Source organism: Salvelinus alpinus, chromosome 15 (genome assembly GCF_045679555.1).
Source record: "Salvelinus alpinus chromosome 15, SLU_Salpinus.1, whole genome shotgun sequence".
In the NCBI taxonomy this organism is placed as follows: domain Eukaryota; kingdom Metazoa; phylum Chordata; class Actinopteri; order Salmoniformes; family Salmonidae; genus Salvelinus; species Salvelinus alpinus.
In genome coordinates, this window is record NC_092100.1 from 24,546,342 (window position 1) to 24,572,160 (window position 25,819).

At 42.7% G+C, this 25,819-nt stretch overlaps 1 protein-coding gene across 6 annotated transcripts in view; it reads right to left on the reverse strand.

Moving 5' to 3' along the window:
- LOC139539760 (NT-3 growth factor receptor-like) overlaps positions 1–25,819 on the reverse strand; it is a 296,941-nt gene that overhangs the window by 158,516 nt on the left and 112,606 nt on the right. For all 6 annotated transcript variants that reach the window (XR_011668011.1, XR_011668012.1, XM_071343032.1 and 3 more), the window contains exon 4: positions 6,621–6,689. Coding sequence is in view for 4 of the 6 variants with exons in the window: in XM_071343032.1 (XP_071199133.1) it covers positions 6,621–6,689 (69 nt within the window). In the remaining 2 variants the exon portion in view is untranslated. The remainder of the gene's footprint in view (positions 1–6,620; positions 6,690–25,819) is intronic.

Genomic DNA, 25,819 nt, shown 5'->3' on the forward strand with positions numbered 1-25,819 from the left:
CTAAACTGGTTAACCTTTTGTCAATAGGGGGAGCTGTTAGCATTATTTTTTTTTTTACATTTCCAAATTAAACTGCCTCGTACTCAATTCTTGCTCGTACAATATGCATATTATTATTACTATTGGATAGAAAACAATCTCTAGTTTCTAAAACCGTTTGAATTATGTCTGTGGGTGAACCAGAACTCTTTCTACAGCGAAAATCATGACAGGACATGCGAAGCTCTGAAAAATAGTCTCTGATCTCGGATCAGTTTTAAGCTCTGTGTATGCCCTATGGATCGAAATGAACTGCACCCGCCTTCCCCTGGATGTCAGTAACCAATGAGAAGTGGAATGGCGTCTCTACGTGTTTCTCAGAGTTTATAAAACGCAATGGAGTGAGATGTCCCTTCTTTTGGACGCTCGCCAGGACGCAAGGGAGGACCTCAGAATGGCATGCTCAAAAGCTCTCGTTATTGATCAAAGATATATCCGTCTGTGATTTAATTCGATATAGGTGTTAGAAACATCATAACGAAGTTATTTGAAACCGATTTATATCAGTTTATGCGAGTATATTGCTATTTTTCGGAATTTCCTTAGTATTGCGTTTGAGGATTTGGACATGTGTGTGCCGTGTAGCTATCGTTAGCTGCTAGTTCCGAAGTTGAAGAGGTCGTTTTACAACAAAGCAACGATTCTTTTGGACAAAGGACACATTGCCCAAGATACTGATGGAAGCTCGTCCAAAAGTAAGAGTTATTTATGATTTTATTCCGTATTTATGTGGAAAAATGTAAACGCAGTTGTCGGCCATTTTTTGCGGCACTAGTCTGGCTGTAACTCACAATGTATGTCTAGTAACGTTAATTTTAAAAATCTAAATCAGCGGTTGCATTAATAACCAATGCATCTTTCATTAGCTGTCCAACCTGTATTTTTTTTGTCAATCTAATCGATAAATAATCGTAAACATTGGTGCCTTTCCAAGATGGCGCCGGCCAGAATGCATGCCATGTTTTGACAGATTACATTGCATAACCACGATTTGTGATGCTAAATATGCACATTTTCGAACAAACTCTATATGCATTGTGTAATATGATGTTACAGGACTGTCATCTGAAGAATTCTGAGAAGGTTAGTGAAAAAATTTATATATTTTGGTGGCGATAACGTTATCGCCCCTTTTGCATTGATTCAATGCTGGGGTGATGTTAGCTCATGTGGTATGCTAATATAACGATATATTGTGTTTTCGCTGTAAAACACTTAGAAAATCTGAAATATTGTCTGGATTCACAAGATCTGTGTCTTTCGATTGCTGTATGCTGTGTATTTTTCAGAAATGTTTTAGGATGAGTATTTTGGTATTTGACGTCGGTCTCTGTAATTATTCCGGCTGCTTCCAACGCTATTTCAGATTGCAGCTGCAATGTAGAACTGTGATTTATACCTGAAATATGCAAATTTTTCTAAAAAAACATATGCTATACCATAAATATGTTATCAGACTGTCATCTTATGATGTTGTTTCTTGGTTAGTGGCTATATATATCTTTATTTAATCGAATTAGTGATAGCTACTGATGCAGGAAAAAAATGGTGGGGAAAAAAAGTTGTGTCTTTTGCTATCGTGGTTAGCTAATAGATTTACATATTGTGTCTTCCCTGTAAAACACTTAGAAAATCTGAAATATTGTCTGGATTCACAAGATCTGTGTCTTTCGATTGCTGTATGCTGTGTATTTTTCAGAAATGTTTTAGGATGAGTATTTTGGTAATTGACGTCGGTCTTTGTAATTATTCCGGCTGCTTCCAACGCTATTTCAGATTGCAGCTGCAATGTAGAACTGTGATTTATACCTGAAAAATGCAAATTTTTCTAAAAAAACATATGCTATTTACATTTACATTTAAGTCATTTAGCAGACGCTCTTATCCAGAGCGACTTACAAATTGCTATACCATAAATATGTTATCAGACTGTCATCTTATGAAGTTGTTTCTTGGTTAGTGGCTATATATATCTTTATTTAGTCGAATTAGTGATAGCTACTGATGGAGTAAAAAACTGGTGGAGTAAAAAAAGTGGTGTCTTTTGCTAACGTGGTTAGCTAATAGATTTACATATTGTGTCTTCCCTGTAAAACATTTTAAAAATCAGAAATGATGGCTGGATTCACAAGATCTGTATCTTTCATCTGGTGTCTTGGACTTGTGATTTAATGATATTTAGATGCTAGTATTTACTTGTGACGCTATGCTAGGCTATGCTAGTCAGCTTTTTTACTGTGGGGGGTGCTCCCGGATCCGGGATGAGTACCAAGTAAAAGTTAACTGTGAATCTTCGGGGCACAGTAACAGTGGGTTCGAGGCCCTGTTCACTAAAGGACCTCAAAGCTCAATTTAAATAATGCATATTTGTTGAAGTGGATGAAGGAGATCAGCTACAATGTAGCGTTATATCACACGCAAGCAAATCTACGATTGTAATTGGTTGATGCACATTTTGTGCCATTATGGCACCAATGTGTCTGAGGTCTGTAACAACAACTATTTTACAATGGCAAAACAATTTAGGCCATTTTTGCCTTTGAGAAGATTAAGCAACTGTATGCCTTCTGCGGCATGATTATGACCGAACATGACCGAATACAAACAGTGTAGCTATTCTCTCCGCAAGGCAATCAAACAAGCTAAGTCCCAGTACAGAGACAAAATAGAGTCGCAATTCAACAGCTCAGACACAAGAGGTATGTGGCAGGGTCTACAGTCAATCACGGATTACAAAAAGAAAACCAGCCCCGTCGCGGACCAGGATGTCTTGCTCCCAGAGACTAAATAACTTTTTTTGCTCGCTTTGAGGACAATACAGTGCCACTGACACGGCCCGCTACCAAAACCTGCGGACTCTCCTTCACTGCAGCCGAGGTGAGTAAAACATTTAAACGTGTTAACCCTCGCAAGGCTGCAGGCCCAGACGGCATTCCCAGCCGCGTCCTCAGAGCATGCGCAGACCAGCTGGCTGGTGTGTTTACGGACATATTCAATCAATCCTTATCCCAGTCTGCTGTTCCCACATGCTTCAAGAGGGCCACCATTGTTCCTGTTCCCAAGAAAGCTAAGGTAACTGAGCTAAACGACTACCGCCCCGTAGCACTCACTTCCGTCATCATGAAGTGCTTTGAGAGACTAGTCAAGGACCATATCACCTCCACCCTAACGGACACCCTAGACCCACTCCAATTTGCTTACCGACCCAATAGGTCCACAGACGACGCAATCGCAACCACACTGCACACTGCCCTAACCCATCTGGACAAGAGGAATACCTATGTGAGAATGCTGTTCATCGACTACAGCTCAGCATTTAACACCATAGTACCCTCCAAACTCGTCATCAAGCTCGAGACCCTGGGTCTCGACCCCGCCCTGTGCAACTGGGTCCTGGACTTCCTGACGGGCCGCCCCCAGGTGGTGAGGGTAGGTAACAACATCTCCACCCCGCTGATCCTCAACACTGGGGCCCCACAAGGGTGCGTTCTGAGCCCTTTCCTGTACTCCCTGTTCACCCACGACTGCGTGGCCATGCACGCCTCCAACTCAATCATCAAGTTTGCGGATGACACTACAGTGGTAGGCTTGATTACCAACAACGACGAGACGGCCTACAGGGAGGAGGTGAGGGCCCTCGGAGTGTGGTGTCAGGAAAATAACCTCTCACTCAACGTCAACAAAACAAAGGAAATGATTGTGGACTTCAGGAAACAGCAGAGGGAGCACCCCCCTATCCACATCGACGGGTCAGTAGTGGAGAAGGTGGAAAGTTTTAAGTTCCTCGGTGTACACATCACGGACAAACTGAATTGGTCCACCCACACAGACAGCGTTGTGAAGAAGGCGCAGCAGCGCCTCTTCAACCTCAGGAGGCTGAAGAAATTCGGCTTGTCACCAAAAGCACTCACAAACTTCTACAGATGCACAATCGAGAGCATCCTGTCGGGCTGTATCACCGCCTGGTACGGCAACTGCTCCGCCCACAACCGTAAGGCTCTCCAGAGGGTAGTGAGGTCTGCACAACGCATCACCGGGGGCAAACTACCTGCCCTCCAGGACACCTACACCACCCGATGTCACAGGAAGGCAATAAAGATCATCAAGGACAACAACCACCCAAGCCACTGCCTGTTCACCCCGCTATCATCCAGAAGGCGAGGTCAGTACAGGTGCATCAAAGCAGGGACCGAGAGACTGAAAAACAGCTTCTATCTCAAGGCCATCAGACTGTTAAACAGCCACCACTAACATTTAGCGGCCGCTGCCAACATACTGACTCAACTCCAGCCACTTTAATAATGGGAATTGATGGAAATTATGTAAAAATGTACCACTAGCCACTTTAAACAATGCCACTTAATATAATGTTTACATACCCTACATTACTCATCTCATATGTATATGTATATACTGTACTCTATATCATCTACTGCATCTTGCCATCTTTATGTAATACATGTATCACTAGCCACTTTAAACTATGCCACTTTATGTTTACATACCCTACATTACTCATCTCATATGTATATACTGTACTCTATACCATCTACTGCATCTTGCCTATGCCGTTCTGTACCATCACTCATTCATATATCTTTATGTACATATTCTTTATCCCTTTACACTTGTGTGTATAAGGTAGTAGTTGTGGAATTGTTAGGTTAGATTACTTGTTGGTTATTACTGCATTGTCGGAACTAGAAGCACAAGCATTTCGCTACACTCGCATTAACATCTGCTAACCATGTGTATGTGACAAATAAAATTTGATTTGATTTGATTACAACAAATTACTGCATCTTATGTGAATATCTCCCAGCACATGTATGTGCCAAATGTATCATGGGAACCATGCCCATGCCCTATCCCGAAACCCCTTTCTTCCATTAAATAAATAAATAAATCACTTGTCATCATTATAACCAGTGAATAGGGGTCTGACTGCTCAGTGCCTAAACGCTTCAGTTGTAACACATCCACAAAAGCAGCAACCTCCATTTCAAACTGACAGGCATGACTCTGATGCACTCTGATCTGGAACGAAAAGCCATCACTCTGCCTGTCTAGTTTTAATCAACAGATGTGGTCCCAGGAGAGAGCATGGCACTATGAGGACCAACAGACCAACACTCACCATTAAAGACAGACACAGGGTATGTCCAAAATGGCAACCTATACCCTATATAGTGCACACTATTTCTGACCAGGGCCCATAGGGTGCCATTTCAGACACAAAACCAGAAGCACATCTGCATGCCTCAGCCCTTCTGTGTTTGGTGTGTTTGTCATTGTGCTGACATTCCACAGGGGATGGGAGAGTAAATCATTTAAGAAAAAGGGAGATAAACTCTGTTTCTCTTATCCATTGAATTATGTTTTGTTAGTCTTTTGTTAGGCTCTACGCCACAAAAAAAATTAAATGAATCAATGTCTTTGTTCCCAGTTGGTCGCACGGAAATGGCACTCATTTATAACCGGTTTCATCTTCTTTTCATGAGATTATTCTCTTTGTTCAAGGTGTGCTGTCGAGTGCTTATCACTGAGCCTTTGTTGAACAGTTTTAGTAATTACAGATTAAATACTTTAAGCAGACTTGAAAGAGTCTGAAATATTTGTGCTTTCTCCTTCTAAAAGACCATACTCTTCAGACGACACATACAGCTAAAATGGCTATGAATAACAATGATAATGGTATCAAAAGGAATATCCATATCAATAAGCGCACATGAAAATTACCATCTCTAGAGTCTATAATTCATCTGTGTTTTAAAAACAGCCACTTGTTTGTATCTTCTTCACTTAACACTTTCCATACCCACTTATCTTACACCTACTTTAGAACTTTTTCATCAACTGCTACTCTGCTGTCCATGCTATTCTTACTCTGGTATAACATATCCAAGTATGTATTTGCTAACTATTAGACAAGCAACCCTGAAAAGACGATGGGCCTCCTCAGAAGAGCTGCCCTGCTTCCATAACATAAAATACCACATTTAAACCACAACCATACAGCTGCTGTCCTTTTGTTTCCCACGCTGAGCTGGGTTAAGCCATGATAAAATAAAGCCTGCTCTCTGCTCTGCGTCAGGGCCTGGCTGAGGGTCTCTTATTTAGGGGAAGCACTCTGATTCCTGGGCTGGAGAGGATGCCCATGTGTTATAACTCTACGAGGGCCATCTCAACGCTAGATTAAATTTTATGTCTTCTACTGGGAGAGAGGAAAGTAGCCCAAACAACTAGAAGATTCAGGTCATAAACACACTGATTGCTGGTATGTTTCTGGACAAACAAGACACTCTGGGCTAGAGGATCACCCGGCCTGGACCTCTCCAAGTTGCATACTTTTATGTCACATCCATTAAATCAACATCAATGATGCAGGGACTATAGTGTTGTTTGTTTCTTCCAATGTTTTTCTTCAGGTTAATTGATGTTTGGCTTCTAATGGAGGTAGATGGGAATCCATTTGGAAACAATGAAGGTGGGTTGCACACTTAGGATATATCAGGTTTTTATGAAAGTTTTTATAGGTGCACAAGTCCATAAAACAAGATGATAAGTGTACACAAACTTACAGCTCGAAGAGTTGCAGATTCTGGAAGAGTTGCCATGATAATGTGGTCAGAGGGTTCTTCGATAAGTTTCTGTAGAAGAGAGGGAGAGAGAGAAAACACATGATAAATGTGTTAGTGCTGGACTGTGTGGTCGAGGCTGATGAAGAAAACAGTATCTGAGAAAAGACAAAGCACAAATAAAACAAACTGAAAAATCATCAGGGAATAAGTGGTGCTGGAGGGAACGGAGTAGCCCTGACAATCCAATAAAGACAGACTTGGTCATTTTCAAGACAACAAATTAAATAGAGACAGTGAGGACCTGAGGCCTTCAAATCCAATACAAAGAAGGTGGCTGAAAAGCAGATAAGGCATGTAATCACCAGAGCACCGCTCTAAGATGTTAAACCCTGAAATGGAAGTATTCTTGCAGAGGGAGAGTGAGTGGCCCACCAAGGGATCTGTTTGTATTCTGCGGAGGGAGAGTGAGTGCCCCACCAAATTATCTGTTTGTATTCTGCAGAGGGAGAGGGCGAGGGAGTGGCCCATCAAATTATCTGTTCGTATTCTGCAGAGGGAGATTGAGTGGCCCACCAAATGATCTGTTCGTATTCTGCAGAGGGAGAGTGAGTGGCCCACCAAATGATCTGTTCGTATTCTGCAGAGGGAGAGGCCCACCAAAGGATCTGTTTGTATTCTGCAGAGGGAGAGGCCCACCAAAGGATCTGTTTGTATTCTGCAGAGGGAGTGGCCCACCAAAGGATCTGTTTGTATTCTGCAGAGGGAGAGTGAGTGGCCCACCAAAGGATCTGTTTGTATTCTGCACAGGGAGAGTGAGTGGCCCACCAAAGGATCTGTTTGTATTCTGCAGAGGGAGAGGCCCACCAAAGGATCTGTTTGTATTCTGCAGAGGGAGCTTCAGCTGATAACCACGTATTTTTATTTTTCGATTTTTGTCATTTAACGGATGCTCTTATCCACAGCGACTTACAATTCGAAAAGGTGTGAACTTACAGAAATGAAAAATTATATGCTACAGCCTGACATACGAGGCTGTGCTCAAGCGCAACGCAATGATGTGAAAATATTGCACCATCAAACTAACACTGTGGGAAGCCCACTAGGGAGCATTCACCCAAGCCCACTCCAACCCTTCTCTGTGAAGAGACAGTGAGCACCAGGGGCTGAATCACTAAGAGTGGAACATAACGAACAGCCCCTCATTATGAATATTCATTGAATACTTCAGATACTTAATACCCTAACACTGCCCTGGTTAGATCCTAGCAGACCTGGCTGACAGATAATCAATGCATTCCACTGCATTCTTACCACTCATCTGGCCCTGGGGACCGGGGGACTGCTGCCTAGCTGCCTGTCTGTCACTGACCTGTCCCCTCTGCTGCTCTGCTCTGCAGCACCATGGACAGTGAGGGACTACAACACATACACCTCTCAGTAGTCTCTCTTTATAGGACCATTGACAGTGCAAGACCTCTGCGACAACTCTGACCTTCCCTCAGTATACAGAACTATGGGCACAGGAATATCTATTAGTGCTGTCCATAGTCCATATTGCTGTATAATATACAGTGCATACTCCTTACCTGCTCCTCTCTACTACAGGACCATGGACAGCAGCCATTTTCATACACAGCCCTTAACCTGCTCTTACTTCAGCACCATGGACAGTGAGATATACAGCAGCATAGGCAGTTCAGGCTAGTTTCACAAATAGAGATGAAATCATCCTACTTCACACTAAATCCAACCCTATCTGGGACCTGGCGGTAGGTAGAATAAGCTCAGTATCCGTCATTACAGTAGCCTCAATTGGTCAGGCACAGGAGGCTATTCAGCAGCCACTGTGACTAATTCAGCTAGAGGATACGGAGAGTCAAATTACCCAGCTGAGGGCTGGCTGCCTGTGCCCCACACTACAGCCCAATACCCATCACACACACACACACACCTTCTCCCTGCAGTGGGCACTCATTCACTCCATTTCAAGGATTTAATATCATTGGGTTGCGGTAGACGGAGTCTGTACCATTTTATTTTTACCTCAATCATTGAGGGATACTGAATGAGTGCACCCTTTTAGGAGAAGGGGGTCAATTTCAGGTCAAGATATGGGAAATCTTCCCGTTCAGACCATTCTATACCATTATTAGATATGTTATGGAATACTTGATCCATGGGTAGCCTATGTTTTTTATGTGCTTTATGGTTTGGTCTAACAGGAAAAAGGTCTGTCCAGGTTAACTGCATCAAAATACTACAATCAGAATAACACACAATCTTTCCTTACATTTCAGAGAGACATGCCCATGCTGCTTAATGTGCCTCCTTGGCTAGTCCTTCAGCTGGTGGTTGGATGAATAGGGATCCCGATACGCTAACACTACTAAACACTGCTATGCTGCTGCACATGCCTGTTTCCATGGCAAAGCAAAAGCTTTGTGGTACGGATTTGTGGCACGGTCTGATTTGATTTATATATTTATTTGTTATTGCCATCTCTCCCCAAATCCACAGCACTGTGTGGTGCACTGTCTTCTTTAGTAGAGGGAGGACCTGGGACCACCAGGGCATCTGACCCGGTATTACAGGAGCCGCGTCGAGCCAAGTCTCCAGAGACAATTGTAACTAATCCCCTAGCTGCAGGAGTCAGGAGGACTGAAGCACCAAGATGCCAGGAGGACTCAGGATGTTGTTAGCTTCCTCCATAGCACATTCCTGTGCACCCCTGGCCCCTGGCATTCTAATCACCTCATTAAATTGATAATGAGATTATTAAAGCTGCATCCACAGGGACTAGTAGGGGCCGAGTGTTTTTTTCCTACATGTTATTATTCTTGGCACACAAAGGAGGAGTTGGACACTGTGTATTAAGATAGGGTTTCCCAAACTCGGTCCTGGGGCCTGCCCTGGGTGCGTGTTTTGTTTTTTTCCCTAGCACTACACAGCTGATTTAAATAATCAAAGCTTGACGATGAGTTGGTTGTTTGAATAAGCTGTGCAGGGCTAGGGCAAAAACAAAAACATGCACCCAGAGCAGGCCCCAGGACCGAGTTTGGGAAACCCTGTATTAAGAGACCAGTGGTAAGAAAAGAACATGCAGCCAGAGCCAGCAAAAATATTATGTCTGTCTGTCCCTCTGTCAAACCTCACCGTCCCCCTGAGGATGGCGAAACACTAATGAGAAATGGGAATTCTACATAGACTGCACTGAGAAGGACAATTATAGAAACTGGAATTAGATCCAAATCAAGAGTTCCATTCCAAAACGCTATATATCCTATGTATCCAAATTTTAGCAAATTTGCTTTTATTGTTTAAAGAAATGATGGTCCCGCTTTAAATTTACATTTACATTTAAGTCATTTAGCAGACGCTCTTATCCAGAGCGACTTACAAATTGGAAAGTTCATACATATTCATCCTGGTCCCCCCGTGGGGAATGAACCCACAACCCTGGCGTTGCAAGCGCCATGCTCTACCAACTGAGCCACACGGGACCAATGACATTAAATGACATGCAGCTTATAAAGGCTTCATAAAGCCTTTATAAACACTACATAAATGTGTTACAAATAATCTATAAACAAATCAAATCCAATTGTATTTGTCACATACACATGGTTAGCAGATGTTAATGTGAGTGTAGCGAAATGCTTGTGCTTCTAGTTCCGACCATGCAGTAATATCTAACAAGTAATCTAACAATTTCACAACAACCATCTTATACACACAAGTGTAAAGGAATGAATAAGAATATGTACATAAAAATATATGGATGAGCGATGGCCGAACGGCATAGGCAAGATGCAGTAGATGGTATAGAGTACTGTATATACATAAGAGGAATGTAGGGTAAACATTATATAAAGTGGCATTGTTTAAAGTGGTTAGTGATACATTTATTACATCCAATTTTTTATTATTAAAGTGGCTAGAGATGAGTCAGTATGTTGGCAGCAGACACTCAATGTTAGTGATGGCTGTTTAACAGTCTGAGGGCCTTGAGATAGAAGCTGTTTTTCAGAATCTCGGTTCCCGCTTTGATGCACCTGTACTGACCTCGCCTTCTGGATGATAGCAGGGTGAACAGGCAGTGGCTCGGGTGGTTGTTGTCCTTAACAATCTTTTTGGCCTTCCTGTGACATCGGGTGGTGTAGGTGTCCTGGAGGGCAGGTGGTTTGCCCCCGGTGATGCGTTGTGCAGACCTCACTACCCTCTGGAGAGCCATACGGTTGTGGGCGGAGCAGTTGTCGTACCAGGCGGTGATACAGCCCGACAGGATGCTCTCGATTGTGCATCGGTAAAAGTGTGTGAGTGTTTTTGGTGACAAGCCGAATTTCTTCTTCAGCCTCCGCTGCTGCGCCTCTTAGCATTCTTGGGAACAGGAACAATGGTGGCCCTCTTGAAGCATGTGGGAACAGCAGACTGGGATAGGATTGATTGAATATGCCCGTAAACACACCAGCTGGTCTGTGCATGCTCTGAGGACGCAGCTAGCGATGCCGTCTGGGCCGGCAGCCTTGCGAGGGTTAACACGTTTAAATGTTTTACTTACGTTGGCTGCAGTGAAGGAGAGCAAGCAGGTTTTGGTAGCGGGCCGTGTCGGTGGCACTGTATTGTCCTCAAAGCGAGGAAAGAAGTTGTTTAGTTTGTCTGGGAGCAAGACATCGTGGTCCGCGACGAGGCTGGTTTTCTTTTTGTAGTCCGTGATTGATTGTAGACCCTGCCACATACCTCTCGTGTCTGAGCCGTTGAATTGCGACTCTACTTTGTCTCTATACTGACGCTTAGCTTGTTTGATAGCCTTGCGGAGGCAACATATGTCATGTTTTAGAAAGGGTTCATAAATGTGGCATAACTGTGACATATCCACCAATGTCAAATGTGAAATAACCCACTATGTCAAATATGACATAAACCTGTGCCATATAAACGGTGGCATAAGCACAGCTTAATAAAGACTTTATAAATCCTATTAAATTGAGGATTCACAAAGCATTTTTAACCCTGTCATGCATCTTGGTAGAGCATTGCAATGCCAGTGTGTTCAAATGTTCATTTGTCTGCCAGCTCAGGGACAAGCTACACTATTCAGAACTCTGTGTAATGTTCAATGTAACTGCATTGCTGGACTTTTTGAAACTTCATGTATTTGTATTGTTAAAAAAAATTACAAATAAAAGGAAATTAATGGTTTAAACATTTCTTTAAGGTTTATTTGTTTTAGCTATTAGTGATAATTCCCTAAGTGTTAATACATTTAAAACATCATTAAGACTTTATGTGTTATGAATGAACAAAGGTGTCTGACTTCATAGTAAGTACAGCATCATTTGATATAAAGCATTTATGGATGTGTTATGAATGACCGAAGGTGTCTCACTTCAAACTAAGTATTACAGGATACTACATAAAGTGTTAATAAATAGGTTATAAAAGTTCTGCTAATTTATGAAGGTTCTCTCATGATCCACAGGTTACTGTATGGTGTGTATTTAAATGGGTTGATGGACCTGCAATGCTTGCGTTTGTGTGTGTGTGTGTGTCACCCAGCCAAGATGATTTGGAGTAGTCCAGGTTTTTATTTTCGGTTCCCATGCTGGAGATCAGGGCTTGATTACCAGCTGTTACAATGGTGAGAACATTTTGTGGCTAATATTTCATCAGGGCAGTGGAGGAATGTATCAAAGACCTGACTGGGCACTGCACCGCACGGTATGGCTCGTTTTTATTGTGCGTGTATGTGTTGTGTACTGAGGAACATGTAACTTGGTTCCAGAAGAAAACCACTTTCAATTTCCTGATGTTTGGGGTCTTTCATCAAGGTAAGTGTTTATTGGTGTAACGTTGTCCCCAGGCTATTGCATACACAGCACATATAAGCCTAGAAAATCAACCATTCAAAGTTGGCCTTAGTGGGAGTGACCATAGAATTTTATGGGAGTGACCTTATTGAGTAAATTACAGTATTTGTCACCAGTCTATGTCCTTTGCTAACATACATTCCCTCTGGTCATTACTAGTTAACATAGTCACAAAGTAATTATGGCTAAACCCTGCCCATTTCCACAATTTCTCTTTTTAAAATGTGATTTTAAACCTAATCCTAACTAACGAAGGCCAAGTTTGATGCATTGGTCCACCAGTCATTCTGCACATTTTGGTGGAAGTGTTTGGGAGTGAGATTGGGTGTAATGTGACTAACATGACTTCACTTGAGAGACTATGCCATCTTTCTGTCACGCTTGCTCCCTGGCGCTCGAAGGCGCCAGGCTCCCCAGCATTACGCACCCCTGCCACCATCATTACACACAACTGCCTTCTCCCGTCACACGCATCAGCGATTATTGGACTCACCTGGACTCAATCACCTGTGTCATTACCTCCCCTATATCTGTCTGTTCCCAAGCTCTGTTCTAGGATTAATGTTTGTTTGTCTTTGCATACCCGGTTCTGAAGCTGTCTCTGTCCTGTTTGATGTCTGTTCCATATTAAATGTTCTACTCCCCGTACCTGCTTCTCTTCTCCAGCGTCGATCCTTACAGAATCCTGAAGCCATCAAACTAAGCATCGGGGAGTGCTGGCTTTCAGGTTGGGGGTGACGCCGGGTCCGGGGGCCGCCGCCGATGGAGCCAGGGGTGCCTAAGCCAGCTTGTCGGGCTTCCATGCCCTAGCTGGCTCGAGAGGTTTTCTTGTCCCGGTTGGCTTGGCAGGCGCCCATCCCACGTCAGGCCTCAGCCGGATTGCCAGGGTTTTATGCGTTCGCCGGCTCACCAGACGTCTACTGTACGCTTCAGCCGGCTCAGCAGGCTCCCATGTTCCCGCGGGATCAGCAGGCTCCCATGTTCCCGTGGGATCAGCAGGCTGTCATGCCTCAACCGGGCCGTCAGGCTCCCACGCCTCAGCCAGTTCGCCAGGTTCCCACGTCTCAGCCGGTTCGTCTGGCTTTTACACCCCAACCGGCTGGTCCAGCGCCCAGGCCACGACCGGCCTGTCAGGCTCGCCCAGGTGGGACACCGGGTGGTGCCCTTAGACGGGGGGGGTACTGTCACGCCTGCTCCCACTCCCCCTCCCTGGAGCTTGAAGGCACCAGGCTCCCAAGTGTTACGCACCCCTGCCACCATCATTATGCGCACCTGCCTTCCCCCGTCACGCGCATCAGTGATTATTGGACTCACCTGGACTCAATCACCTGTGTCATTACCTCCCCTATATCTGTCTGTTCGCAAGCTCTGTTCCCGGCTTCAGGATTAATGTTTGTTTGTCTTTGCATACCCGTTTCTGAAGCGGTCTCTGTCCTGTTTGATGTCTGTTCCATATTAAATGTTCTACTCCCTGTACCTGCTTCTCTTCTTCAGCGTCGGTCCTTACACTTTCAATAAGTCACCCTTTATAAAGCACATGTTTATATCATATTCGACATAGTGGATTAGTCACACAGTTTTGCCACATTTATGAACCCTTTATAAAGCATGACATACAGTTATGGATACTTTAACTCTTATGTAGTGTTTTATGAAGGCATTATGAATGCTTTAAGAAGCCTTAATTTAAAGTGGGACCGAAATGGTGAAAGAGATGTGTGTTTTTTCACTATCTAATTATGGCATGGAGTTGTTCGTAGACAGACATGTATTTGTTTAAAATATATATTTTTTTGAAAATGCAAAACATTAAGAACTTTCCATGACATAGACTGACCAAGTGAATCCAGGTGAAACTTAGAATCCCTTATTGATGGCACTTGGTTAAATCCAATTCAATCAGTGTAGATGAAGAGGAGGAGACCTGTTAAAGAAGGATTTTTAAGCCTTGAGACAATTGAGACATGGATTGTGCACGTGTGCCATTCAGAGGGTGAATGGGCAAGACCAAAAAATGGAAGTGTCTTTTTTATTTTTAACTAGGCAAGTAATGGCTGCAGTCCCGGTAACGGGACCGATATGACAACAGAAAGTCCAAGTGCAGGGCGCCAAATTCAAAAACCAGAAATCTCATAATTAAAATTCCTCAGACATTCATGTGTTTTATATCATTTTAAAGGTAATCTTGTTGTTAATCCCACCAAACTGTCCGATTTCAAATAGGCTTTTCAGCGAAAGCACTACAAACGATTATGTTAGGTCACCACAAAACCAAAAATAATCACAGCCATTTTTCCCAGCTAAAGATAGCTTCACAAAAAACAGAATAGAGATAAAATGAATCACTAACCTTCGATTATTTTCATCAGATGACACTCATAGCACTTCATGTTACACAATACATGCATGTTTTGTTTGATTAAATTCATATTTATATAAAAAAATCGGAGTTTACATTGAGACTACAAGATTCACTAAATGCAAAAACATCAAGTGACTTTGCATAGCTCATCGTTTCAACATGAATACTCATCATAAATATAGATGATAATACAAGTTATACACATTGAATTATAGATATACCTCTCCTTAATGCAACCGCTATGTCAGATTTAAAAAAACTTACGGAAAATTAATTGCACGCTATAATCTGAGACGGCGCTCAAAAGTAGCATACCACAGCTGCAAAGATGGCGTCACTATAAACAATAAAATACATGATAAATATTCCATTACCTTTGATGATCTAGATCAGAAAGCACACCAGGAATCCCAGGTCCACAATAAATGTTTGTTTTGTTCGAAGAAATCCGTTATTTATGTCCAAATACCTTCTTTTGTTAGCGCGTCTGGTTTACATATCCAAACGCTAATTCTGGTCAGCGTTATATCGGACAAAAACTTCAAAATGTGATATTACCAGTCGAAGAAACATTTCAAACTAAGTACTGAATCAATCATTAGGATGTTTTTAACATATAGCTTCAATAAAGTTCCAACCGGAGTATTCGTTCTTGTCTGCGTGAGCAGTGTCTTGCATGAAGAAAAGGCATGATCAGGACATGGCTGCTTGATGGACACCTGACTTATTCTGCTCTCATTCTCTCCCACAACATCATAGAAGTCTCATTGGAATTTCTATTGATTGCTGACATCTAGTGGAACCCCTAGGCAGTGCAACATCATTCATAACTCAATTGGATTTCTTAAGGGACTCAGACAAGCTCAGATTTCTGACTTCCTGTTTTGATTTCAACTCAGGATTTTAACTGCCAATATGAGTTCTGTTAATCTCACAGACATAATTCAAACAGTTTTAGAAACTTTAGAGTGTTTTCTATCCAATACTACTAATAATATGCAAATATTAGGAACTATGACTGAGGAGCAGGCCGTTTGAAATGGGCACCTTTCATCCAAGCTACTCAATACTGCCCCTTCAGCCATAAGAAGTTAAGAACAAATTCTTATTTACAATGACGGCCTACCCCGGCCAAACCCGGACAACGCTGGGCAAATTGTGCGCCACCCTATGGGACTCCCAATCACGGCCAGATGTGATGCAGCCTGAATTTGAACCAGGTACTGCAGTGACACCTCTTGCACTGAGATGCAGTGTCTTAGACCACTGCGTCACTCAGGAGAACAGTATATGGCAGTAGGTGCCAAGCACACGGGTTTTTGTCAAGAACTGCTACACTGCTTTAAACCTCAACAATTTCCTGTGTGCATCAACAATGGTCCACCACCCAAAGGCCATCCAGCCAACATTGTGTGGGAAGGATTGGAGCCAACATGGCCAGCATCCCTCTGAAACGCTTTTGACACCTTGTAGAGTCCATGCCCCAACAAATTGAGGCTGTTCTGAAGGCAAAAGGGGGGATGCAACTCAATATCAGGAATGTGTTTTGAATACTCACTGTATATCCGCATCACTCGCAGAGAAATAAGTAATACTGCTAGGTTTTACACAGTCAAATGTAACAAATAACTTTTTAAAATAACTGTACAAATGCTACATTATTTAAATCAGTATTTAATATATATATTTGTCATGCCCTGACCTTAGAGAGTCTTTTTATGTCTCTATTTGGTTTGGTCAGGGTGTGATTTGGGGTGGGCATTCTATGTTTTGTTTTCTATGATTTTGTGTTTGTATGTTTTGGCCGGGTATGGTTCTCAATCAGGGACAGCTGTCTATCGTTGTCTCTGATTGGGAACCATACTTAGGTAGCCCTTTTTCCCTCCTTTCGTTGTGGGTAGTTGTCTTTGTTTGTGGCACTATAGCCCTTAAGCTTCACGGTCATTTTTGTATTGTTTATTGTTTATATCGGCGTCATTCAAATAAAAAGGAATATGTACGCTCACCACGCTGAGCTTTGGTCCACTTCCTTTGACGGCCGTGACAATATTAAAGTATATGAATGAAAAATCTGAGAACAAATATATTTTACACACACATGAAGGTACCCATAAACAATAATTTCTGATGAAAAAAATACAAATGTGAAAAATTTGTGGATAAAGCATTTGGAAATAAACTCTTCAAATATTCTGTCGTTTCTGGATGAAAGTGTTCTCATGAAAATGGCCTGTTGACAGAGGCTTTTATCTGGCTGCTAGACAACAGAGTGTTAGTAGTGATTAGTAAACGTTTTTGCAGTTGTTGACCTGCCCTTTGCAGCATCAAAAGATGATGCTCCCCAGTCTAACAGCCACCTTCCATCTGGGTAACAGTAATATACTGTAGAGATAATGGTATCACATGGGAATGGAACTACGATGTGAGCAGCCTTTCAGAGGGGAAAAAAATGGATTCACATCATTAGTCTAAAAATGGAATACAATAACATAATATTTGTAGGAATCCTTTTCTCTTGGGGAAGTTTAGCTCACAAATAATCCCTTTCAGATTGTCACACAGAATCAATTACTGGGATGAGGAAGAGGAAAAGCAGGAGCCCCTAGTAAAATACATGTTGTTTAGACAGTCTACCTTCTGCATGTGTATAGTAGGCATGCATGAGTATGTATGAGCATGTGAGCATGCATATATGTGTGTATTGACCATAGGAGCATGTAGGTATATTAAATGTAAGGCATCCAGACTGTCACTCTACAGTACTTGTGTCCTTGCATGCAAGTGCCCGTATCTGTAGTGTATATGTAATATTATAAACTGGGTGGTTCGAGCACTGAAGGCTGATTGGTTGACAGTCATGGTATATCAGACCGTTTACCACGGGTATGAAAACACATTTATTTTTTACTGCACTAATTAAATTAGTAACCACTATATAATAGCAATAAGGCACCTCAGGGTTTTGTGATATATGGCCAATATACCACGGCTATAGGCTGTGTCGTGGCCAAGAACTGCCTTTTGCCGTAATATATAGTCGATATACCACACCTCCTTGGGCCTTACTGCTTAATTATGTAGCAATGAGCCTGAGTGTGTTCTGTGTTACAATACATGGAGAGTGGTGAGTGAGTTGTGTGTGTCGGGGGTTGGGGGGGTTGGGGGAGTTGTGTGTGTCGGGGGTTGGGGGGGTTGGAAGAGTGAAGGTGCCTGTTGAGGTGGGTGGATTATGAACCCTATTAACATAAAGAGGGAAGAATTATGTAATATTTTTGAAGCCTTCATTACCTCTTAACCAGGCATTGCACCCATAACACAAGGGAACTCTTTTTCTCCCCCTCTGTTCCGGTGCTCCTCAGCCAGTGTATTTTGTTAGGCTCATTGAATCAGAGCATTGATCATGAGCGAGATTAAGGTGAGAGCAGTCAAAGCCCCAGTGCAATTAATACTCTAAACAAAATGAAGGTCAGGGGCAGACACTTCCTCTGTAACTCCTTCCCAAGGTGCCTTGCAGGCCTGAGCATGGGATGCCCCTCGGTGGGTGAGGGAGGGAGATGGGAGATGGATGAATGCAACAATACCTCCCCCATTACTAAGACCTGCCTCCCCCCTCACCAGGTCTGCCTCCCAACACCACCACACCACCACCTGTCCGCATGCAGGAATGGAAGTGTCCTTTTCAAAGGTCATTCTTCGTTCCAGTCATGAGAAATGTCAGCTAAAATTGGATTTGGGGAGAGAAGGCAATAACAAATAAATATATAAATCAAATCAGACATCAAATGGGACGTGCAGCCTCAAACACATAGGAAGAGGCATGTCGTTACTTAAAGTGAGAAAGACAAATGTAGAAATGAATCATAGGAGAAGGTCAGAAGCTAAGCGGACAAAGCCTTGTGGTTCAGAGTCAATACGTTCCTTATGACATTTGATAATGTTCTTCACATGCCTTATAGAGCTCAGCAGGGTTCTTTATAGCAGGTGGGTAAATTTGCACTTGGCTCTGGAATTAACACAGTTCAGAGGTGATTAAAATTGCCACTGCAGAGCTGCTGTATACTATGCATATCTTAAGGCGAGTAAATGTACATTGAGTGAGGGTGGAAAAGGTAAAAAGCTGATACTTATGATGCGTTTTTAATAAGGTATGATATTCATGATATTCATATACATTTGCATTTGCATACTCTGCATAAAAAATAACCACAGAATGTTGATAGCAGTGAGTCCTCCTGATTGTCTCGAGCAGGAGTTTATGGGACACTGGGGCTACAGCCGCTCATCTATAATGCAGATGAAGAAGTCAACGGGAGGACCAGGGCCCATTGTTAATAACATGGCAATTAAACATAGCCTGCAGTCAGATACTCCACACAGTAGGACTCATTTTTATGCTTTTTATCTCTCAGTAGTCTCAAGCCAAAGGCAGTTCCTTAGATCTGCCGAGAGGGAAAGGACTGCTGATGTCAAAATTAGACCAGATAGAGCATTTCAGATGGCACATATTATTGTTTGTCACACAACAGGTATGAGACCTTAGCAGGTTAGCATGGAGCGATGTGGCCATAACTGACATGGACACACTGGGGCCGGTTGGCACCTTTAATGAGAACCATCTTATTAATATTATGGTACCTGTGGATGACAAACAACTATACCTATTGGTTACAGTGGAAGCAATGAAAACACTAACACAAAACATGATTAGGCAGCTCTAAAATGCGTAGATACTACCAAAAACAGTCACATTACTAAAATTACAGGGTCATAAATTATTTAGCATTATAACATATTTGGGGGTTTAAAAAGTGTTGTTGATGTATGAGACCAGTTTATTCCTACCTGTGAAAAGACCTCACAGATGGAAGATTACACCCCATATGATGGTTATATCTTTTAACAATATTCCCAGGTGCCAGAAACTGTTGCAAATCAACTGAAAAAGTTGCTCAATACTTATTGAAATGATGAAAATCTGCAGAAGGGAAAGTATCTGAAAGAAGTGAAAAAGAGATTGATTCTATGCACTGAAACATTCTGACTCAATTCAAACCCGCCTCGACAGAATATAAACATTTGTATAAGAAGAACACCATCATCCCTGAACACATCCATTTATAATATCTCACAAGCATAATCAGAAAAACCACAGGGGTTGCCTATGACTATCGTTTCCTGCATCCAGCTATCAATTCCTCTCTGGCACACTTCCCATCGAAATGAAAAATGAATCTGACTGAAAAAATTGCTTAAAAAGGCATGCCAGTTTTCTTCAAAACCTTAGGAGTCTCCTTGACACACATTTAACCAAAAACTTGAATTAAATACGCTCGTTATGTCTCAAAGAAAAACTGTTTTCATCAAACACACAGATACTATACACCTGGGTATATCATTTCAACTCAAATAGAATGAAACCATACATAAAGCCATGAAAGAATGAAAGCATACGGGCAATTCCATATAAAAGGACTCATGAATATATTCCCGGTATTGTTCTATGTCAAGAATAAATGACTTTTATCCCGGGTAACCCGGTATTTCCCGCCAAAACCGGAAGTGTCATTCAAGAGCATATAAGGCATATAAATAGGCCTATGTCTGCATTTGAAAATTCAAGCCTGATGCTACCTGAGCCTGATGAGCCATACATGAAATACATTTTAGACAAAAGACAAAAAAAGACAAAATGATTGTGCCATTATCCAATACATATACAGTTGAAGTCGGAAGTTTAGCCAAATACATAATTATTTTTTTTTCCCCCCCTTTTCTCCCCAATTTCGTGGTATCCAATTGGTAGTAATTACTATCTTGTCTCATCGCTATAACTCCCGTACGGGCTCGGGAGAGACGAAGGTCAAAAGCCATGCGTCCTCCGAAACACAACCCAACCAAGCCGCTTCTTAATTAACACAGCGCACCTCCAACCCGGAAGCCAGCCGCACCAATGTGTCGGAGGAAACACCGTGCACCTGGTTAGCACGCACTGCGCCCGGCCCGCCACAGGAGTCGCTGGTGCGCGATGAGACAAGGATATCACTGCCGGCGAAACCATCCCTAACCCGGACGACGCTAGGCCAATTGTGCGTCGCCCCACAGACCTCCCGAGCCTGGGCGCGAACCCAGAGACTCTGGTGGCACAGCTAGCGCTGCGATGCAGTGCCCTAGACCACTGGGCCACCCGGGAGGCCAGCCAAATACATTTAAACTCAGTTTTTCACAATCCCTGACATTTAATCTTAGTAATATTCCCTATCTTAGGTCAGTTTGGATCACCACTTTATTTTAAGAATGTGAAATGTCAGAATAATAGTAGAGAGAATGATTTATTTCAGCTTTTATTTCTTTCATCACATTCCCAGTGTGTCAGAAGTTTACATACACTCAATTAGTATTTGGTAGCATTGCCTTTAAATTGTTTAACTTGGGTCAAACGCTTTGGGTAGCCTTCCACAAACTTCCCACAATAAGTTGGGTGAATTTTGGCCCATTCCTCCTGACAGAGCTGGTGTAACTGAGTCAGGTTTGTAGGCCTCCTTGCTCGCACACACCTTTTCAGTTCTGCCCACAAATTTTCTATGGGATTGAGGTCAGGGTTTTGTGATGGCCACTCCAATACCTTGACTTTGTTGGTGCCATTTTCCCACAACTTTAGAAGTATGCTTGGGGTCATTGTCCATTTGGAATACCCATTTGCGACCAAGCTTTAACTTCCTGACTGATGTCTTGAGATGTTGCTTCAATATATCCACATAATTTTCCTACCTCATGATGCCATCTATTTTGTGAAGTGCACCAGCACCAGTCCCTCCTGCAGCAAAGCACCCCCACAAAATGATGCTGCCACGACCGTGCTATTAGCCTATCAGAAGCTTCTCGGTGAAACGCAATATGTTACAGTTTTTAAATGTCCTGTTGGTAGGGTGATCTCATTAGTAGGTCATCAATTTTATTTTCCAACGATTGCAAGTTAGCAAGGAGAATGGAAGGCATTGGGAGTTTGCTCGCTCGCCTCAGGCTTCTCAGAAGGATCCCCGATCTGCGTCCTCTTTTCTGGTGTCTTTTTTTCACACAAAACGTATGGATCTGGGCCTGTTCCAGTGAAAGCAGGATATCCTTCTCGTCGGACTCATTAAAGGAAAAAGTTTCTTCCAGTCCGCAGTGAGTAATTGCTTTTCTGATGTCCAGAAGTTATTTTCAGTCATAAGAGACGGTAGCAGCAACATCATGTACACAATAAGTTAAAAAAAATTACAAAATTGCACAATTGGTTGGGAGAATGTAAAATGTCAGCCATGTTCTTTGGCACCATCTTCAATCTAGAGGCCAGCGGCACACAGGTGCGTGCGTATTGTGCAAAAGACAAAGGATAGTTATAAGCTTATTATGAATAACCCATCATTCATTAGCTAAATACACTATATACTGTATACAAAAGTATGTGGACACCCCTTCAAATTAGTTGATTTGGCTATTTCAGCCACACCAGTTGCTAACAGGTGTATAACATGGAGCACACAGCCATGTAATCTCTATAGACAAACATTGGCAGTAGAATGGCCTTACTGAAGTACTAAGGGACTTTCAAAGTGGCACCATCACCTTTTCAACAAGTCAGTTCGTCAAAATTCTGCCCTGCTAGAGCTGCCCCGGTCAACTGTATGTGCTGTTATTGTAAGTGGAAACATCTGTAACGAGTGTGCTGAGAGTCGGGTAGCAAGTTCAGGGAGTGAGTGTTTTAATAAATAAATGGAACAATAAACACGTAACACAAACAACGCACCAACTTGAAAACAGAGTCAATAACACCTGAGGAAAGAATCAAGGGGAGTGACAGATATAGGGAAGATAATCAAGGAGGTGATGGAGTCCAGGTGAGTGTCATGAGGCACAGGTGCGTGAGACAATGGTGACAGGTGTGCTGGATAATCAGCAGCCTGATGACCTAGAGGCCGGAGAGGGAGTATACGTGACAGTATCCCCTCCCCGACGCGTGGCCCCAGCCGCAGTACGCCATCAAAGGGGACGAACCCGGAGATCAGGAGCGGACCCGTCACCCCTGCTGATGTGCGAGAACAGCTGTCACACCAGCTGAGGCATGGGAACCTGTCGAGTCAGCTGGGGTGCAGAAACCTGACAGATCGGTTGAGGCAGGAAGCCTGGCGATCTGGTTGAGGCATGAAAGCATGTCGCAGTTCCCGGAGTCAACGTTATTACTCTGACACAAAAATAACATAACAAAACACTCCCCGATGCTTCCCTTAGGTGAGGTGTTATTCTGTAACAAGTGCGCTGGGAGTCGGGAAGCAAGTTCAGGGAGTGAGTGTTTTAATAAATAAATGAAACAATAAACACGTAACACAAACAACGCACCAACTTGAAAACAGAGTCAATAACACCTGAGGAAAGAATCAAGGGGAGTGACAGATATAGGGAAGATAATCAAGGAGGTGACGGAGTCGAGGTGAGTGTCATGAGGCGCAGGTGCGCGAGACAGCAGCCTGATGACTTAGAGGCCGGAGAGGGAGTATACATGACAACGTCTAGGAGCAACAACAGCTCAGCAGAAAAGTGGTAGGCCACACTAGCTCACAGAACGGGACCGCCGAGTGCTGTAGCGCTTAAAATCGTCTGTCCTTGGTTGCAACACTCACTGCTGAGTTCCAAACTGCCTCTGGAAGCAACGTCAGCACAAGAACTGTTCGTCAGGAGCTTCATGAAAAGCCTAAGATTCCCATGCCCAATGCGAATCGTCGGCTGGAGTGGTGTAAAGCTCCCTGCCATTGGACTCTGGAGCAGTGGAAACACGTTCTCTGGGGGAATGAATCACGCTTCACCATCTGGCTTCACCATCTTCACCAATATACGAATCTGGGTTTGGCAGATGCCAGGAGAACACTACCTGCCCCAATGCATAGTGTCAACTGTAAAGTTAGGTGGAGGAGGAATAATGGTCTGGGGCTGTTGTTCATGGTTTGGGCTAGGCCCCTTAGTTCCAGGGAAGGGAAATCTTAACGCTACAGCATACAAGGACATTCTACACGATTCAATGCTTCCAACTTTATGGCAACAGTTTGGGGAAGGCCCTATCCAGTTTCAGCATGATAATGACCCTGTGCACAAAGCGATGTCCTTTCAAAAATGGTTTGTCGAGCTCAATGTGGAAAAACTTGACTGGCCTGCACAGAGCCCTGACCTCAACTCCATCGAACACCTTTGGAATGAATTCTAACGCCGACTGCGAGCCTCACCCAACATCAGTGCCCGACCTCACTAATACTCTTGTGGCTGAATGGAAGCAAGTCGCAGAGTGGAGAGTGAAGAGTGGAAGCTGTTATAGCAGCAAAGGGGGGACCAACTTCATATTAATGCTGTAGAGAAGCCAGATTTAGACATCGCATATAATTTAACAGTTCCATTTCACGTCATGCTGTTGATATAAATAATTTATTATAATTTACCGGTTTCTTGCAGTTATTTATTCCGGGAAAAGGGACTGGTTTTGGGCAGTAAATCTTATTAACCGTGTTCCCGCCATTTAACCTTAATGAGCACCAATGTGAATTTAATTTGACCTTTATTTAGCTAGGCAAGTCAGTTAAGAACAAATTCTTACTTACAATGGTGGCCTAGAAACAGCAGGTTAACTGCCTTGTTCAGGGGTAGAACGACAGATTTTTACCCTGTCAGCTCGGGATTTGATCTAGCAACCTTTCGGTTATTTGCCCAACGCTCTAACCACTACGCTACATGCAACCCAATAAGTGCATGTCAAATTGGGTGTCAAAAGCGAAGAGTCTATATTTTTTTTTAAAGTAGTTGAAATCTGAACCAATCATAGACTTCAATGTTTCACAAGTTTGGACAGCACAGTACTACACAGTACAATACTGTACAGAAGAATATAGTTCAGCACAATACAGTAGAGCACACTAGAATAGAGTACAGTATAATGTAATGAATTGTTCTGTACTCTGTTGTACATTTTATTTTATTTTTACTGTACTGTCAGATGTAAATCCACTTCACCTACTGTAGTTCAATAACCAAAATAGATTTTTTCAAATTGAAGGTGTCATATCATAGCTGACACTCCAATCTTTCTGCAGACTTCACTGAATCTTAATTCGGATATTTTTGGAAAACTTGCCTCGAAGCAAGCATAAAAGACATTTAGCCCGTCTGGTAGGCTCGCGTCACTGGGCAGCTCGCAGCTGAGTTTCCCTTTGTAGTCCATAATAGTTTGCAAGCTCTGCCACATCAGACAAGCGTGATCGCATAAAAAACTGAGCGAGATATTACCGCAATTCTGTTTCCAAACTTTGCATCTACACATTTCTTCCAGTAAATGTGTTTTTCTGTCTAAATTGTTCAAAGTAATCCTTGTGCACATAGTTGTCTGGTTTGTTAAACTTTGAAATTTGTGGTTTTTGTTTGACAAAGATTTTAATGAGAAAAATCTGAATCAAAGTGTAATTCCATTACTTTGGAATTGCCCATACATAAAGCCACGAGACTAGATGCCAATGATTATTTGAAAACCATAACAGAAACAAACATTCATCAATTACCACCTCAAGGTCACATTTCCCAGGCGTACCTCTAGCCTCTACCCAGTCACTCTGGTGAGCTATTCAAATGCCTGATCTCTGCAATGTGTCGCTCCATTTACTGTGTTAATATTGCTTTATGCGTATGGATATGCCTGTCTGCCTCATACATCTATCAGTATGTCTTGGATTCTCAACTGTCCTATACTGAGGTTATGCTTTAAATATAAACTCAGCTATTGCCTCTTAAACTGCTGCCCTGCTCACCCCAGAAAATATACAATTAATGAGAAAGTGTAACATTGGGGATAGTTCAAAGGATCTAAGACCTGAATTTAAAGATACTGTTAATGCTGAACTATTAACCGAAATTGTTATTTTCCGGTTTTAAACAACGAATTGACCGACATTGGTTCT